Raw genomic sequence first — 16,913 nt, forward strand, 5'->3', positions numbered from 1 at the left:
AGTTGGAGTAATTAAGGCAATGGAGGGAAAATGGTTTTGAGAGTCAGGATACCTGAGCCTCACTCCAGCCGCCTCAGAGTTGAGTACTGCAGGAACTGAGTTTCTCATCTCTTGAATAAACAGAGCTTCTTCCCTGGTGGCTCAAACGGTAAAAGAATCTGCCTGCAATGCAGGAGACCTGGGTTCGATCCCTGGGTCAGGAAGATCCCCAGGAGAAGGGCATGGCAACCCACTCCAGTATTCTTGTCTGAAGAATCCCATGGACAGAGGAGCCTGGTGGGCTACAGTCTACAGGGTCACGAAGAGTTGGACACGACTGAGCGACTAACACTTTCACTTTTCTGTTGAATAAAGGGGTGAGGCTGTATGATTTCTAGGTCCCTTTAGCTCCTCTGTTCTAGAATTCAGACTACATTTTCCTTTAAAATCTACAGTGAAGAAAAACTCTATAAAACCCCATGGTAATAACATGTTTCAGAAGTTTGGACACTCTCCACAAAGCCAGCCAGGAAAACCACTGCTCCTCTAGACCACTGGGCCAAGCTCCCCAGGGACAGCCCGCAATGGAGGCTCCGCCCTAAACTCAGAAATCCCCACCCGCCTTCTGGAACACCTGGAGAAAATCCCCAGTTGACCTCTATTCTGTCTTACTCTATATATTTTGGCCAAAATGCTGCTTACTAAATATTGTGCACAGACCAAAAAAAAAAAAAAAAAAAACTGATGACAAAAACCTAATATGCCTTGAAAATAATGAGTGTTAAAACCATGAGTGAAACCACTAGGCTTACTGTGGAAAATGGTATGAAGGTTTCTCAAAAAACTAAAACAGAACTACCATATGACCCAGCAATTCCACCCCGGGGTATATATCTGAGAAAAATTAAAACACGAATTCAGAAAGACACATGCATCACAGTATTCACAGCAGCATTCTAAGTGGCTCAATGGTAAAGAATCTGCCTGCTAATGCAGGAGACACAGGTTCGATCCCTCTGTTGGGAAGATCTCCTGGAGGAAAACATGGCAACCCACTCCAATATTCTTGCCTGGAAAAATCCCATGGACAGAGGAGCCTGGTGGGCTACAGCCCACGGGGTTGCAAAGAGTTGGACACAACTGAGCAACTGAGCACGCACGTACGCAAAAGTGTTCAAAGGGGCACAGATCAAGAATCGTGCATTCACAGATGATGCAACTTCATGGAAGATAGGGAAGCAACCCAAGTCTCATCAACTGATCAATGGATAAAGAAGTTGTGGTAGATGCACATGATGGAATACCACTCAGTCATACTAAAGAATGAAGGTTTGCCATTTGCAGCAACACAGACGGACTCGGAGGGCACTCTGCTAACTGCAATAGGTCAGACAGAGAGAGACAAGCACTGTTTGATATCACTAATATGTGGAATCTAAAAAAATACAACAAACTAGTAAAAGTGATATAAAAGAAACAGACTCAGGCATACAGGGAACAAACTAGTGGTGACCAGTGGGGAGAAGGGAAGGACGAGGGGCAGTGTAGGGGCAGGGGATTAAGAGGAACAGACTATTAGCCATAAAACAGGCTACAAGGATACACTGTAAGACATGGGGAATATAGCCAATATTTTATAATAACTTAGATGGGACATGATCTTTAAAAATTATGCATCACTCTATTGTACATCTGCAAAATAGTAATAATATTATCTATCAACTATACTTCAATTAAAAGAATAAATTGTTTAAAATTCTCTAGGCTAGATAATCACCTCGTTACCCCGTACTCTGGGGGTGGCTGGTACCTCAGGACGGCCACTTCTGTCCTTGCAGGCTGGGGCGCAGGGTAAGGCTTGACCATCTCGTGGAGCAGCCCGGGGTGCTGGTCGCTGTAGAACAGTCCATGCTCCTGGGTCTTGCTGACCGGGGACACCATCTGCTTGGTCTTGAAGGGGTACTCAGGTGGAGGTCCTCGGGGGTCCAGCATCTTGGCTGCAGGCTGGGCTGGGGAGGGGCCCCCTCCCGCCTTAAACGCCTTTCCGTTCCCGGGGCCAGGGAGGTGCTGCTTGGCGCCGTTCCTCTCCAGCGACAGCTGCATGATCCTCTCGCTGAGAGAGCGCACGTGGCCCTGCTTGAGCTCCTTCAGCGCCTCATCCTTGTGCGCCTGTCCGCTGTTGGCGCGGCTCACCGTCGGCCTGCCCTCAGTCCGGGCCTTCTGACTGGCACCCCCGGCCATGTAATAGCTGTGCCCCACGGCCCCTGGTTGCTGCTGCTGTGGCGGCGGCGGCGGCTGCTGTCCCCGGAAGAACTGGGATTGCGCCTTGGCCTCCTCGTACGTGGGCAGCTCCTCGTTGTTCTGCTGAGGCTGTGCGGACCGCACCTGTTTCTCCATCACAGTGTTGTCCACCTGGTGTTCCTGACCCTGCGGTTCCTGGCGTGCTGACTGGTAGACCATTTGTGGGTCTTCTTGAGCGAGGTTTTCCGTGGAAGAAAAGTTGTTGGTGGGGTGGGCTGGCCCTGCACTCCCTGTGGCCTGGTGCTGAATGGCCAGCAAGTTCATGTTCTCGGTCGGGGTGCCATAGCGCAGTTGCTCCTGGATCAGCCGCTGTAACACTGTTCCAGCTGCCGCATCCTCGGAACCTCTCATCTCCACCTCTGGGATCCTCGGGAAGTTCAGGGGGTGGAAGTTACAGAGAGGATCCTCAACTGGAAGATAAACATGGGAAAAACATGTCAGGCTGTTCCATACAGGTCTCAGTGTATATTGTGAATAATGAACTTTCTAATGATAGAGGCATTTAAAGTGTTGCAATACCCCGTCACCCCCATTTACCCTGCCGTTTATCCCAGGGAGCATCTCTCCAGCTCAGTGCGCCTCTCCCACTCTCCCTCCCCTCACTTCCTGCTTCCTTCTAGACCCTGGTCAGGCCTTCAAGCTCTCCCTTTAAGCTCTCCACTGACCCCTTCTCTTCATCATATAAACAGTCTTTCCCATCTTAAAAAATTAAAATCAGAACAACAAAAAAAGAAACCACCTTCTCACAGCCCAGTGTAAACCTCTAAGTGCTACCCGGCTTCTCTTCTCTCTTCTCTTCTAACTGTCCTCAGAAAGCAAGCAACCAACACTTGCCGTCTCCACTTTCCGAACACTCCAGCCACTGCCCGCCCTACTGCTCTGAGAGTTCAAGTTCCAGCAACACACCAAGAACATAGAGTTCCCAAACATGCTAGCTCGCTCTGGCCTCCAGGACTTTGTCCCCATTCATCCCTCTGCCTGGAAAGATGCATCTCACTACATTTTTCTTGGGAAAGTCCTAGATGTGCTTTGAGTGATGGCTCTAAAGCTGCCTTCTAAGTAAAACCCTTCCTGCTGCAGCCCAGCAGGCTTGAGTCCTCCTTCTCCGATATCGAACCTCTGTTGTCATACATCCCAAAGACCAATCATCACAAGTTGCGGTTTAGTTGCTAAGTTGTGTCAGATGGCACTTATTTATGTAAACAAGACTTTGAACATCTTAAAGGCAGAGATCATGGCTCCTCATCTGGGTCTCCCTAGCATACAACTCTACGGTTTTTCCAGTAGTCATATATGGATGTGAGAGCTGGACCACAAAAAAGGCTGAGCACTGAAGAATTGATGCTTTAGAACTGTGGTGCTGGAGAAGACTCCTGACAGTCCCTTGGACTGCAAGGAGATCAAACCAGTTAATCCTGAAGGGAATCAACCCTGAATATTCAATGAAAAGACTGATGCTGAAGCTGAAACTCCAATACTTTGGCCACCTGATTCAAAGAGCTGTCTCATTGGAAAAAACCCTGATGCTGGGATAGACTGAAGCCAGGAGGACAAGGGGATGACAGAGGATGAGATGGTTGGATGGTATCATGGACTCAATGGACATGAGTTTGAGCTAACTCTGGGAGATGGTAAAGGACAAGGAAGCCTGGGGTGCTGTGGTCTATGGGGTTGCAAAGAGTTGGATTCAACTTAGCAATTGAGCAACAACAAGCAACCTAGTGCCTGCATGTAATGGGTGTCAAACATTTAACCAGTAAAAGGGTACCATGAAATATATAATTCATGCCTTTTCACAAAAGTACTTAGAAGGAGTGTATTGAGGATATTTATAGTGATAGGCTAGTAAACATTCTACTACTTACTACTAATAAGACTCTGAGCAAATCACTTGCTGTCTTTGGGCTCAAAATCCTTACCTGTAAATGGAGGGAGCTAGGTGAGCCCATCTCTAAGTAGCCTTCAGCCCTACAATTCCAAGCAGTGATGGTTCTGTGTTTTTATATATACGAAGGACACATTATTTCCCCCCAAACCGTCTCCCTTCCCCAGAGTTGCCTTTTTTCTGATAAATGGTATCCTCATCTACGACCACAGAGTCATCCAGATACAAAGTGCAGATACAATTTTGTCCCTTTTGTTTCCTTTGCTCCCTCCATTTTTTAAAAGAAGTTTTTTTTTAAAATTGTCGAATTGTAGAGGTACTTCATTAATTTATTTATCTATGTATTTGGCCACACCACATGGCACGTGGGATCTTAGGTCCCCAACCAGTGGTCAAATCCATGTCCCCTGCATTGGAAGCATGGAGTCGGAACCACTGAACTGCCAGGGAAGTCCCCTTTGCTCCCTACATTTAATCAAGTGCCAAGCTAGGTTTTCAGTTTATAGTAAAATAAGAAAAAAATGAAGGTGGTTGCGATACTCTTACAAGATATATAAATACACACATACTCACACATATATATGTGTATATACCTAGGTACACGTAAACTGAGTTTACTACCTTCTTTTAGCAGGGGCTGCTATCAAGGACTACATTCCTCTTATACTTTTAGGTATTAAAATATGAGAAAAGGTGACAGTAGATGATATTTTGGGTGTCTCTGTAACAGCAAAGACTGCAGCCCCAGCTTCTATGATCTCAACCATTCCCCGGGTTCCAGCTCCCCTACTGCTGCTGCTGCTGCTAAGTCGCTGCAGTCGTGTCCGACTCTGTGCGACCCCATAGACAGCAGCCCACCAGGCTCCCTCGTCCCTGGGATTCTCCAGGCAAGAACACTGGGTTGCCATTTCCTTCTCCAATGCATGAAAGTGAAAAGTGAAAGTGAAGTTGCTCAGTCGTGTCGACTCTTGGCGACTCCATGGACTGCAGCCTACCAGGCTCCTCTGTCCATGGGATTTTCTAGGCAAGAGTAATGGAGTGGGGTGCCACTGCCTTCTCTGCAAGCTCCCCTAACCAGTTGCTAAATGTCCTGAACAGCCTAACATCTGGGCCTTGTCACTGGCCTTCTCTTTCAATCAACAGTGTATTTATTACCTCTCTTCTACTAGAATTCTCTAGTACCAGGGAACAGACAGCCTTATCTTAACACGTGCTGTGAACCCACTGTCTACAACACTACCATGATACACAAAAGGCATTCAGGAAAGAACTGTTGGAGGGTGGGAGATATCTTAGAAATTTGCGATTAACATATACACAGTACTATAGTGGCTCGGTCGGTAAAGCGTCTGTCTGCAATGCAGGAGACCCGGGTGCGATCCCTGGGTTGGGAAGATCCCCTGCAGAAGGAAATGGCAGCCCACTCCAGTATTCTTGCCTGGACCGCAGAGTCTGGTAGGCTACCATCCATGGGGTTGCAAAGAGTTGGACATGACCGAGTGACTTCACTTTCACTTTCACTTTTCATATATGAAATCAGTAACCAACAAGGACCTACTGCATAGCACAGGGAACTGTATTTGATATCTTATAATAATCTATAGCTATGAAAAGAAGAGAAGTGAAAAGCCAAGGAGAAAAGGAAAGATATAAGCATCTGAATGCAAATTTCCAAAGAACAGCAAGAAGAGATAAGAAAGCCTTCTTCAGCGATCAATGCAAAGAAATAGAGGAAAACAACAGAATGGGAAAGACTAGAGATCTCTTCAAGAAAATTAGAGATACCAAGGGAACATTTCATGCAAAGATGGGCTCAATAAAGGACAGAAATGGTATGGACCTAACAGAAGCAGAAGATATTAAGAAGAGGTGGCAAGAATACACAGAAGAACTGTACAAAAAAGATCTTCACAACTCGGATAATCACGATGGTGTGATCACTCATCTAGAGCCAGGCATCCTGGAATGTGAAGTCAAGTGGGCCTTAGAAAGCATCACTACGAACAAAGCTAGTGGAGGTGATGGGATTCCAGTCGAGCTATTTCAAATCCTGAAAGATGATGCTATGAAAGTGCTGCACTCAATATGCCAGCAAATTTGGAAAACTCAGCAGTGGCCACAGGACTGGAAAAGGTCAGTTTTCATTCCAATTCCAAAGAAAGGCAATGCCAAAGAATGCTCAAACTACCGCACAATTGCATTCATCTCACATGCTAGTAAAGTAATGCTCAAAATTCTCCAAGGCAGGCTTCAGCAATACGTGAACCGAGAACTTACTGATGTTCAAGCTGGTTTTAGAAAAGGCAGAGGAACCAGGGATCAAACTGCCAACATCTGCTGGATCATGGAAAAAGCAAGAGAGTTCCAGAAAAACATCTATTTCTGCTTTATTGACTATGCCAAAGCCTTTGACTGTGTGGATCACAATAAACTGTGGAACATTCTGAAAGAGATGGGAATACAGACCACCTGACCTGCCTCTTGAAAAATCTGTATGCAGGTCAGGAAGCAACAGTTAGAACTGGACATGGAACAACAGACTGGTTCCAAAGAGGAAAAGGAGTATGTCAAGGCTGTATATTGTCACCCTGCTTATTTAACTTATATGCAGAGTACATCAAGAGAAACCCTGGACTGGAAGAAACACAAGCTGGAATCAAGATTGCCAGGAGAAATATCAATAACCTCAGATATGCAGATGACACCACCCTTATGGCAGAGAGTGAAGAGGAACTAAAAAGCCTCTTGATGAAAGTGAAAGAGGAGAGTGAAAAAGTTGGCTTAAAGCTCAACATTTGGAAAACAAAGATCATGGCATCCGGTCCCGTCACTTCATGGGAAATAGATGGGGAAACAGTGGAAACAGTGTCAGACTTTATTTTTTGGGCTCCAAATCACTGCAGATGGTGATTGCAGCCATGAAATTAAAAGACGCTTACTCCTTGGAAGAAAAGTTATGACCAACCTGGATAGTATATTCAAAAGCAGAGACATTACTTTGCTGACTAAGGTCCATCTAGTCAAGGCTATGGTTTTTCCAGTAGTCATGTATGGATGTGAGAGTTGGACTGTGAAGAAAGCTGAGTGCTGAAGAATTGATGATTTTGAACTGTGGTGTTGGAGAAGACTCTTGAGAGTCCCTTGGACTGCAAGGAGATCCAACCAGTCCATTCTGAAGGAGATCAGCCCTGGGATTTCTTTGAAGGAATGATGCTAAAGCTGAAGCTCCAGTACTCTGGCCACCTCATGCGAAGAGTTGACTCATTGGAAAAGACTCTGATGCTGGGAGGAATTGGGGGCAGGAGGAGAAGGGGACGACAGAGGATGAGATGGCTGGATGGCATCACTGACTCGGTGGACATGAGTCTGAGTGAACTCCGGGAGTTGGTGATGGACAGGGAGGCCTGGCATGCTGCGATTCATGGGGTCACAAAGAGTCGGATACGACTGAGCGACTGAACTGATACTGAACTGAATAATCTATAAGGGAAAAAAATCTGAAAAATAATCGACATATACAGATATATAGATATAACTGAATGACTTCGCTATACACTTGAAATTAGCACAGTATTGTAAATTAACTATACTTCAGTTAAAAAAATGGTTTAAAAAACAAGAAAGAATTGCTGAGTAAAAACTCTACAGACTGGTTTCTGAAGCTCACCTCTGATCTACCCTTCGTGAGCTCAGGCAATGACTTGGCTTCTCTGAACCTCTCTCTCCTCTGAGGTCAGGCTTCATATCTACTTCACAGGATGGTATGTGGAATAAATTCAAACTTACTGCTCATTTTCAGAGAATGTGCACAGTAACTGAGATATAAACCTGAACTTCAACAATTAGAACTTCGCAACAACAAAAACAGACCATTGAAAGTTCTCCCAAGATGAACTGCTGAGTAACTGTACTAAGTGATGCACAATCCTAGGAAAGCAATTAACAGCGTGGGTTGAGTTGAGCCATCACTCACTCCACAAATACCAACTGCCAACCTGTGATATTCAGGCATTCTGACAAGTGCTGGGTTAGGAGAGTAAAGAAGACAGTTCTTATCCTCAGGGTTTGATGAACAAGCAAATTCAAATTTTAAAAAAAATCAACACTTTAAAACAAAATGGATAAAAATTTAAATAAAAACATATTTCCAAAGGAAAATTATTTTTTAGATGAATAATAAAAGGAATGGGGTCTCATTAGACCCAGAAACTACTGAATCTCCTTTTCATGAGCACATCTGGCAAGAACCTTAAGATCCTTCTTTAATGTGGTTCTGAAGAGTCCTTCAGGGTGTAACCAATCTCATAAACCCTTAAAAATAGGCAGGAAATTTGTACAAAGCAAGCGGTTCCTTTCCAAATATAGTTTAGAATTACTCTGAATTTCTGAATTACCTGCAAAAAGAGGTATAAATGAAAGCAGAGAAGAAAAAAGAAATGAAAAATTATAGGAAGAGTACAAAAGAACCTTTAGGAATTAGAGAAAAATTAGGCACTCAATGCTATAATTCGGAAGTTCCTACATACTCAGGAACTCTCTCTGTTGAGTGAGTCATGTATTATAATAAATTAACACCAGTGGTAAAGAATCCGCCTGCAATGAAAGAGCCACAGGAGACAGAGCTTCCATCCCTGGGTCAGCAAGATCCCCTGGAGGAGGGCATGGCAACCCACACCAGTATTCTTGCCTGAAGAATCTCATGGGCAGAGGAGCCTGGCCAGCTACAGTCCATAAGGTTGCAAAGAGTTGGACACTGCTGAAGCAACTTAGCATGCACGCACACACAATGTTAATAGCAAACGTTAAAAATAAGGCACCTACCAATAAAGAAACAACCAGTAATCCAATATGTTGCTTTTTAAAAAGAGGATAGAGAAAAAATTATTCAGAAGAGTGAGAAACATAAAATCATTCTGCTTTGCCAAAATGAGTGCCAGTGAAAGAACTTACCAACTTTTTCTCTGATGCTACTGTTTGCCTCCACTGTCAAAGATGCTTCATGCCTCCCAGGATAGAGCTGAAAGTCTGGGAAAAAGTAGCTGGGGTCCTCCAGAATCTGGACAGGACTGCTGGGGCTGTAACAGGCTGGAGGGGGACCTGGGGGCAGAGAGTAAAGTACACCTCAGTGTCAACGAAGTCCTCCTCGCCATGTGACTCACGCCAGCCATTCTCCCCCATGCCTTTCCACTGGCAGGGGCAGCTCTGTCTTTTTGACTCATAAAATTCCAAAGTAACTATTCAGAATCATCACAAGTCTGGCACCCACCACAATGACCCGTGAGGTCATAATCATAATTTTCAAGACACACTGAGCAAAGGCAGGGGCCCTTTCACACAACTCATTACCAAGGCCAGCAGTAGCAGCACCCACAAGCATTAAGCCCCCTGTGGAGCTGGACAAGCCACCAGGTTCGGAGTAGTCAAAGGGAAGGGGGCGGGGAGGCCAGACAGGGAAAACTAAAACAGAAAGAGCAGCTGTCTCTTGGAGCATCTTGAAGATGCAGAGGAGTGGTCATTTTGCCAGACCATGTGTTAGCAAGGGCTGGCTGCAGCCCAGCACAGTGTGGCCCCACTCTGGGAGTTCTGGAGCCTTATGCAGCAGTGTGAGCCTGGGTCATGGGTTCTGGCCCTCTGCCCAGCACTGGCCTTTCGGATCCCACGTGTCTGTTTTACACACAAAGCTGAAAAGTCTTCCTGTTTCAATTAAACGTGACACTGGGTTCAATCCTGCTCTCACTGAACATGAGGCACCATGACATGACGCTGATACACCACAAACAACACTGAGGGAGCACTCACTGTGATGAGTGGGAGCACTCGGTATGAGGGGAGAGTCCAGGCTCCGCTCTCTCTGCACTGACTTCTCCCCGTGGGCACCAAGTTGAAGGCTCTTTTTGGCAAAGGTAATTTAGTTTACTCTGGGGAAAGAGTCATGCTTTTTTAAAAAATTAAAATCCCTGCCTCCAAGATCATTCCATTAGTAAAAAAATACAGTTTTTGCATCTGCATTTCGTAATTTCTTGCTAGGAAGGTTATCTATCCATTTCCCATAAGACCAAAGCACCTAATTACTCCGAGAGGCCACAAGACGGAAATTTACTCATCCTCTTCCTAAGTTTCTCTCCCTCAACCCATGAAATGACATCTGGACATGTGCTCACATGTAGGAAAAGGCTTTCCTGGTGGCTCAGTTTGTAAAGAGTCTGCCCACTATGAGGGAGACCTGGGTTCGATCCCTGGGTTCAGAAGATGCCCAGGAGAAAGGAAAGGCTACCCACTCCAGTATCCTTGCCTAGAGAATTCCATGGACAGAGTGGGCTACAGTTTATGGGGTCACAGACCAAGTGATTACCTATCTTTCTTTTCACATGAAGCATAAGCATGTCTAGACTACAGAAAAAAGAGAAAAAAAAGATTTTGACAACTTGAATATTTATCTTACAATGTTAAAATAAATAACGCAGTTGTGAGTTAGAGCTTAAGGTTGAATATAATCCGAGTATGAATGACATACTATATAAAGATCAGCCTAAAATGACAGTTCCAGCGCCTCTGAGAGCATCCGTCAGCACTCTCTTTCTGGCCAATCCGCAGGGACTACCATGGAAAGACAACTCAGCCCCTTCTGGGCCTCACCCTCTACATCTATAAGTCTCAAAGTCGAGAGTTAAAATTAGAAATCGTCAATGGCCTGGATCCAAAGGCAAATCTAGGCTGGCTTCTAATTCAGACAGGTGGAAAATGTTGGTGGAAAGTTGGAGAGCCGCATGGAGCAAGCGTGGCCGCCCGAGAGGATCCCCCGGGGAGATCTCCAATGCCAGCACCCCAGCCTCACCCAGACCTGGCAGTCAGCGTCCCAGGATAGGACCCGGGCATCTGCATTTCATAGAGCTCTTCGTATGATTCCGATATGCAGCCGCAGTTGAGAAGCCCTAAGCCAGAAGGAGACAGTGTACACAGAAAAGAAACAGGCAAACACAGACACCCCTGCTGCCCCCGCAGCCCCTCCCCCACCAGAGGAGCGTCAGGGGCAGCTGAGGGCCCACACACTTCGGCAAAGGGGAGAGACTGCGACAGATACATACCACTGTGTATAAGACAGATAAACAACAACATATTATATACAAAATAGATAAACGGTAGATAAACTATACAGCACAAGGAGCTGTGTCCAATACCTTGGAATGAGCTAAATGGAAAAGAATCTGGAAAAAAATTATATATATATATATATATATATACATATACATAAAACCGTATCACTTTATTGTACACCTGAAAGAAACACAACATTGTAAATCAATTACACTCCAATTCAACTTTTTTTTTTTTTTAAGTGTGGTATTCTCTTACAGAAGATCTGGGTCAGGAATGGCAGATGCCGGCGGATTACAACTTCAGGCCCTACTATCAAATTGTATTATCAGATTGACCTCAAATTATAAGTGATAACAGAGAGCAAACTGCCAATAAAACTGAGGCATACCTAAAATACACACGTGTATTGCATGGGTGTATGAAGGAGCGTGTAGCGGATGTGCGTATGTGTGGATACATGCTTTCAACATGGATGCCAGTTGTCATGCGCTCCAGTAACCCCACTCTGGGCATATATCCAGACAAAACTCTGAATTCAAAAAGACTCATGCACTGCTGTATTCACAGCAGCACAATTCACAACAGCCGAGACCTGAAAACATCCTAAATGTCCATCATCAACAGATGACTGGATAAAGAAGACATGGTACATGTAGACAATGGAATATTACTCAGCCATCAAAAGAACAAAGCAATGCCATTTGCAGCCACATGGATGCAGCTAGAGATTATCATCTTAAGTGAGGTAAGTCAGACAAAGACAAACACCATATGATATCAATAAAGTGCGGAATCTAAAATAAGACACAAATGAAGCTATCTATGGAACAGAAACAATGTCACAAAGAGAGCAGACTTGTGGCTGCAAGGGGGAGGGGGCTGGAGGAGGGGTGGGGTGGGAGGTTGAGATTAGCAGAGGCAAACTATTACATCCAGAATGGATAAACAAGGTCCTACTGCACAGCACCGGGAACTACATTCAGTAGTGAATCATCATGGAGAAAGGAGATTGAAAAAACAAAGCGTGTGTGTGTGTGTATATGTACATATATACCTGAATCACTTTGCTGTATAGCAGAAATTAAAACACTGTAAATCAACTAGACGTCAGTTAAAATATTTTTTCAAAAATAAATTAATTGGGGGGGGGGGAAGAAGCCCACACTAAGTCACTCCTATCACCACCAGACCGGTATAAATCACTTTTCCACATCTTATCCAACGGCCTGCCAAGTGACAGCAAGCTCCCAGGCTCCAGGCCACAGAGCGCTGTGCAGAGGGCAGCGCTGGATGCTGGGCGTGAGCACTGAGGACATCAAAGACGTGCCCCTGTCACCATTTCTTCCACAGCCTTCAGTATTAGGAAACAGAATGCAGTTCACACTCGTGCATGAACACACGCACCTATGGAGACTGAAGGATAGGATGCCCAGTTTCTCACCGACAGTCATTTAAGACGCGGCAGCCCCTACACTGAGTCCTGTTCCCACTCTGCCCCTCTTAGAGGGCGAGAGAGAAGGCTGGCCAAGAAGATGATCAGGACAGACCCTGCGGACAGACAGGCCCAGGGTTCATCACTCCACTGAGCGCAGAGATCCCTCCCCTGGAGGCGCGGGGGGGGGTGGGGGCGGGGGGTGGTAGGCGGGGCGGGGGGTCAGGTACTGCCACACCCAAAAGGAATCACTTTATTTCCCTTCCCTCACTGGGAAGACAAGGGCAAACAACAGTAACATGGATCACAGGCTCTGAAAGAGCTTCCTGGGCTCTGCGGCAAAAAACAGACAGAACAATCCCAGGCCCACGAGCACGTAATCTTTCCCTTCCTGTTCAGTTCAGGATCTTCATTAGGAACACTGGTCGTATAATTTGCATCTGTTTTCCTATGTAAAAACACACTGTCCATAATCTAACCAGTAGGGTGAAGGGTCTCTGAAATCAGAAAACTGGATGTCAGCATTCGTCATGAGCAGACACAGCGGTTTTCCTCGTTAGCACTTCTTCAGTCCTGGGAGCAGGAACTGCAAGAAACCACAGGAGACGCCTGGACGCCACCCCTTCCCGGAGAGTGCTGCAGGGCCTGGCTGGGGCCCAGGGCATAAGGAACACGGCAGTGTTTAGGGGCATCCATGAAAGCTGGACCATAAAGGTTGAGTGTGGAAGAACAGATGCTTTCGAAGTCTCTGGAGAGTCCCTTGGATTGCAGAGATCAAAATCAGTCAATCCTAAAGGAAATCAACCTGAATATTCATTGGAAGGACTGATGCTGAAGCTGAGCTCCAATACTTTGGCCACCTGATGCAAAGAGCCCACTCATGGAAAAGACCCTGATGCTGGGAAAGATTGAGGGCAGGAGGCGAAGGGGACGACAGGGGATGAGATGTTTAGACAGCATCACTGACTCAATGGACATGAATTTGCACAAACTCCGGGAGATGGTGGAGGACAGGGAAGCCTAGCATGCTACAGTCCTTGGGGTCACAAAGAGTTGGACACGACTGAGCAGCGGAACAACAACAACAGTGGCTGAGCAAGGATTCTGCTTCTGTGTAATCTTTACAAGGAGTTGCCTCTAGGGTTTCAAAAAAGTCAATCTCCACATAAGGTTCTCTTGACTCAGTAACCTGCAGTTACCTGCTTTCAAGCCAGACCTTCATCTAAGGACCACCAAGGACACAGCTTTGGTCTGCATGGGGAAAGTGGCAGGAGCAACAGAAAACAAGCTCAGGGTCTCCCTCTGGGAAGGGGCCCCACCTGAAGGAAAACCAGACATCTGTTTGTGCTGCAGTCCACAGAGGGTGAAATTCTGCAAGTCCAGTTTCAGGGTTCAACCTTTCTGCCTTGATTGATGATGACCCATTTCACCCAGAATAGTTTCTTTCTCTTTGCAAAAACTGTATGTCATTTGTCAACAAGAAGAACCCTTTGCTTCTCTATGAGCATGACTGCTTCTGGCTAGCTTCTAAAGCACTGAAGACTTCCTTCCCATTATGGTTCTACTCTCTTACTTTCTTTGTAAATGTCCAGAGGCCTTTAGGCAACGCGACACGGAACCAACGAGGCTTTTTTCTGCCTCATTCCATAGTAGTGATGACAAAGGCCTCCTTGTTGAGGGGAAATGAATCAAGGGAAAAATGAAGTGAGTTTCCTGGTGGAAGCGAGAGGCACAAGAACCCTGGTCACCTGCTCACCAGCTTTGCCTTCACCGTTAACTAGTTTGTTCCCTAAGACCAGATCCAGAATCCACAAACAGACCAACGTAACAGGCTCGGGAGCCTCCTTCAGGTGTAGACAGCAGAGGACACACAGCTGGGAATCACCCGTCCTTAATCAAACTGCACTGCCAGCTTGTCAATCCCCCTATACATAACCATTTCGGCTATAGCTTCAAGTTCAAACTCTGCTTGGTTTTCAAGGCCACTACACTCAGACCCTTCCTTTAGCTGTCACCAGTCTCGCCGGTCCCCTCAGCACTCCAGCATCCCATGAACGTGCCACTTTCACTCTCCAAGGCCCAGTTTCACACTCCCTTCCTGAGGTCCTCTAAAGTTCACCCCAAGACATCTACCTCTTCAGGTTACTCCCTCTAGAACACCTCCCCCTACAATGGCCTGCCTGCCCCCAACAGCCACGGCAATTATGATCGAAAGCGCACAACTGAGCACTTGAACTGTCCAGCAGTTTGCAGTAGTCATTTAACACAGGCTGGTGCATCCAGCAATTCCACTCCTGGTCACATATCCAAGCAAAGCTGTAATTCAAAAAGAGACATGTACCCCAATGTTCATTACAGCATTATTTACAATTGCCAAGAGATGGAAATAGCCTAAATATCCATCCACAGATGAATGGCTAAAGAAGATGTGATTATATATGTATATATGGGGCTTTCCCGGTGACTCAGCAGTAAAGATTCCACCTGCAATACAGGAGATGTGAGTCTGATCCCTGGGCTGGGAAGATCCCCTGGAAGAGGGCACGGCAACCCACTCCAGTATTCTTGCCTGAAGAATCTGGCAGGCTACAGTCCATAGGGATGCAAAGAGTCGGACACAACTGAAGTAACTAACCATGCAAGCATATATGTGCGTGTGTGTGTAAATAATGGAGATTTATTAAGTCATTAAAAAGAATGAAATACTGCCATTTGCCGCAACATGGATGGACCTAAAGATTATCAGACTAAGCAAGTAAGTCAGAAAGATAAACACCAAATGATACCAGTTACACGTGGAATCTACATATGACACAAATGAACAAAAACAGACTCACAGATACACAGAACAGACTTGTGGTTCCCAAGGGTGGGGGAGAGATTGGGGAAGGACTGGGAGTTTGCGATTAACAGATGCAAACTATATATGTAGGATGGATAAACAAGATCCTACTGTATAACACAGCGAACTACATTTAATAGCCTATGATAAAACCATAATGAAGAATATACATATGTAGAATTGAGTCACTTTGTCATAACTGCAGAAATTAAACACAGTACTGCAAATCAGCTATACTTCAATAAAATTTTAAAAATACATATAGGCTGGGGCCAGTGTCCTGGAAAGCCTGCAGCTGGGCACTATCCGAGTCCTTGCTACTTTCTGTATACGGCCTGTGTTCTCTTACTCCCTCCTTGCTGACTGATGGAGAGACTTGGCATATCCTCTGGGATGCAGTCACTGCCAAGTTTAAAGAGGTCTTTCCAAAGTGGGTCTCTGAGAGTTCCCGATGACTCCCAGGCCCTCTCAGTCCCCTAAGAGGAGGAAGCACTCACTATCCCCACTGTAGCTGGCAGTGATGCTCTGGGGTCTGCAGGCCAGGTTCCTCAAAGCCTTCACTCACTGCAAAAAACAAAACAAAACAAAACAAAAACCTCCCAGGTGTCATTGCACCCAAGTGCAAGACTTTCTGCCAGGCCCACGTAAGCCAAAACCACCTAATGCCTTCAAAAACAACTTTACCGACGAGATGAGAATAACCTCCTCTAACTTTATAACAGAGATTTTAACCACAGGCAACAGAACAATTCTGCAGCCTCCACCTTCCTTTTCAAAGAGCTGAGGAATTTACTGAGTATGCCAGCGTCCTCAAAGTCAAATGTAAGCAATCAAGCCTTCCGATCCTGGCAGGACTGGAGGTTTCCCTGGGGAGCTGAATACTCCACTCCAGGAGACAGATGCCCTAGAAACGAGGTCTTAGGAGCAATCTGGAGACCCCACGGCCAGTACCAGAAAAATAAGGGCTGATCTGTTCACAGGCCCTCATGTGAAGCCAAGCTCCCTCCCTGGGGTAGCCAAGTCACACTTTTGAACTTGAGGCCTGGGGGAAGACAGGTCCCAGCAACCCAGGCTATGAATACCTGCATGCATTGTAAAAGGTAACAGGAATCTCCAACACAAAACTGAAGGCACATACCTGAAGAGGCCTTCTCACTTACTTTTCACCAAGGAACCAGTATGTGAAACCTAAGGTAGGGTTGGGAAGAGGGTGGGAGCGGGGAAGGTTTCCAAACTTCCCAGTCCCTACAGGGTATGGTCATCCTGGGCACTGAACTTGAATTTGAATCCTGGGACCATCATAAAGTACATGTACAGTAAATATACTTATTTAATTTAGACTCTCTCAAGGTAGAATTTGTGATGAATAACTTTCT

General features: G+C 45.8%; 1 protein-coding gene across 6 annotated transcripts in view; it reads right to left on the reverse strand.

Moving 5' to 3' along the window:
• Positions 1-16,913, reverse strand: part of AMOTL1 (angiomotin like 1) — a 201,053-nt gene that overhangs the window by 81,068 nt on the left and 103,072 nt on the right. For 4 of the 6 annotated variants that reach the window (XM_060399259.1, XM_027979153.3, XM_027979155.3 and 1 more), the window contains 2 exons: positions 9,116-9,262; positions 1,757-2,690 (listed from right to left, as the gene is read on the reverse strand). In XM_060399259.1, the coding sequence (XP_060255242.1) occupies positions 1,757-2,631 (875 nt within the window). In that variant the 5' untranslated portion in view covers positions 2,632-2,690; positions 9,116-9,262. Of the gene's footprint in view, positions 1-1,756; positions 2,691-9,115; positions 9,263-9,964; positions 10,059-16,913 lie in introns of those variants that run through there. The other 2 variants (XM_027979157.3, XM_027979156.3) reach the window with 2 other exon arrangements.

The sequence above is a fragment of the Ovis aries genome, chromosome 15 (genome assembly GCF_016772045.2).
Source record: "Ovis aries strain OAR_USU_Benz2616 breed Rambouillet chromosome 15, ARS-UI_Ramb_v3.0, whole genome shotgun sequence".
Lineage (NCBI taxonomy): Eukaryota > Metazoa > Chordata > Mammalia > Artiodactyla > Bovidae > Ovis > Ovis aries.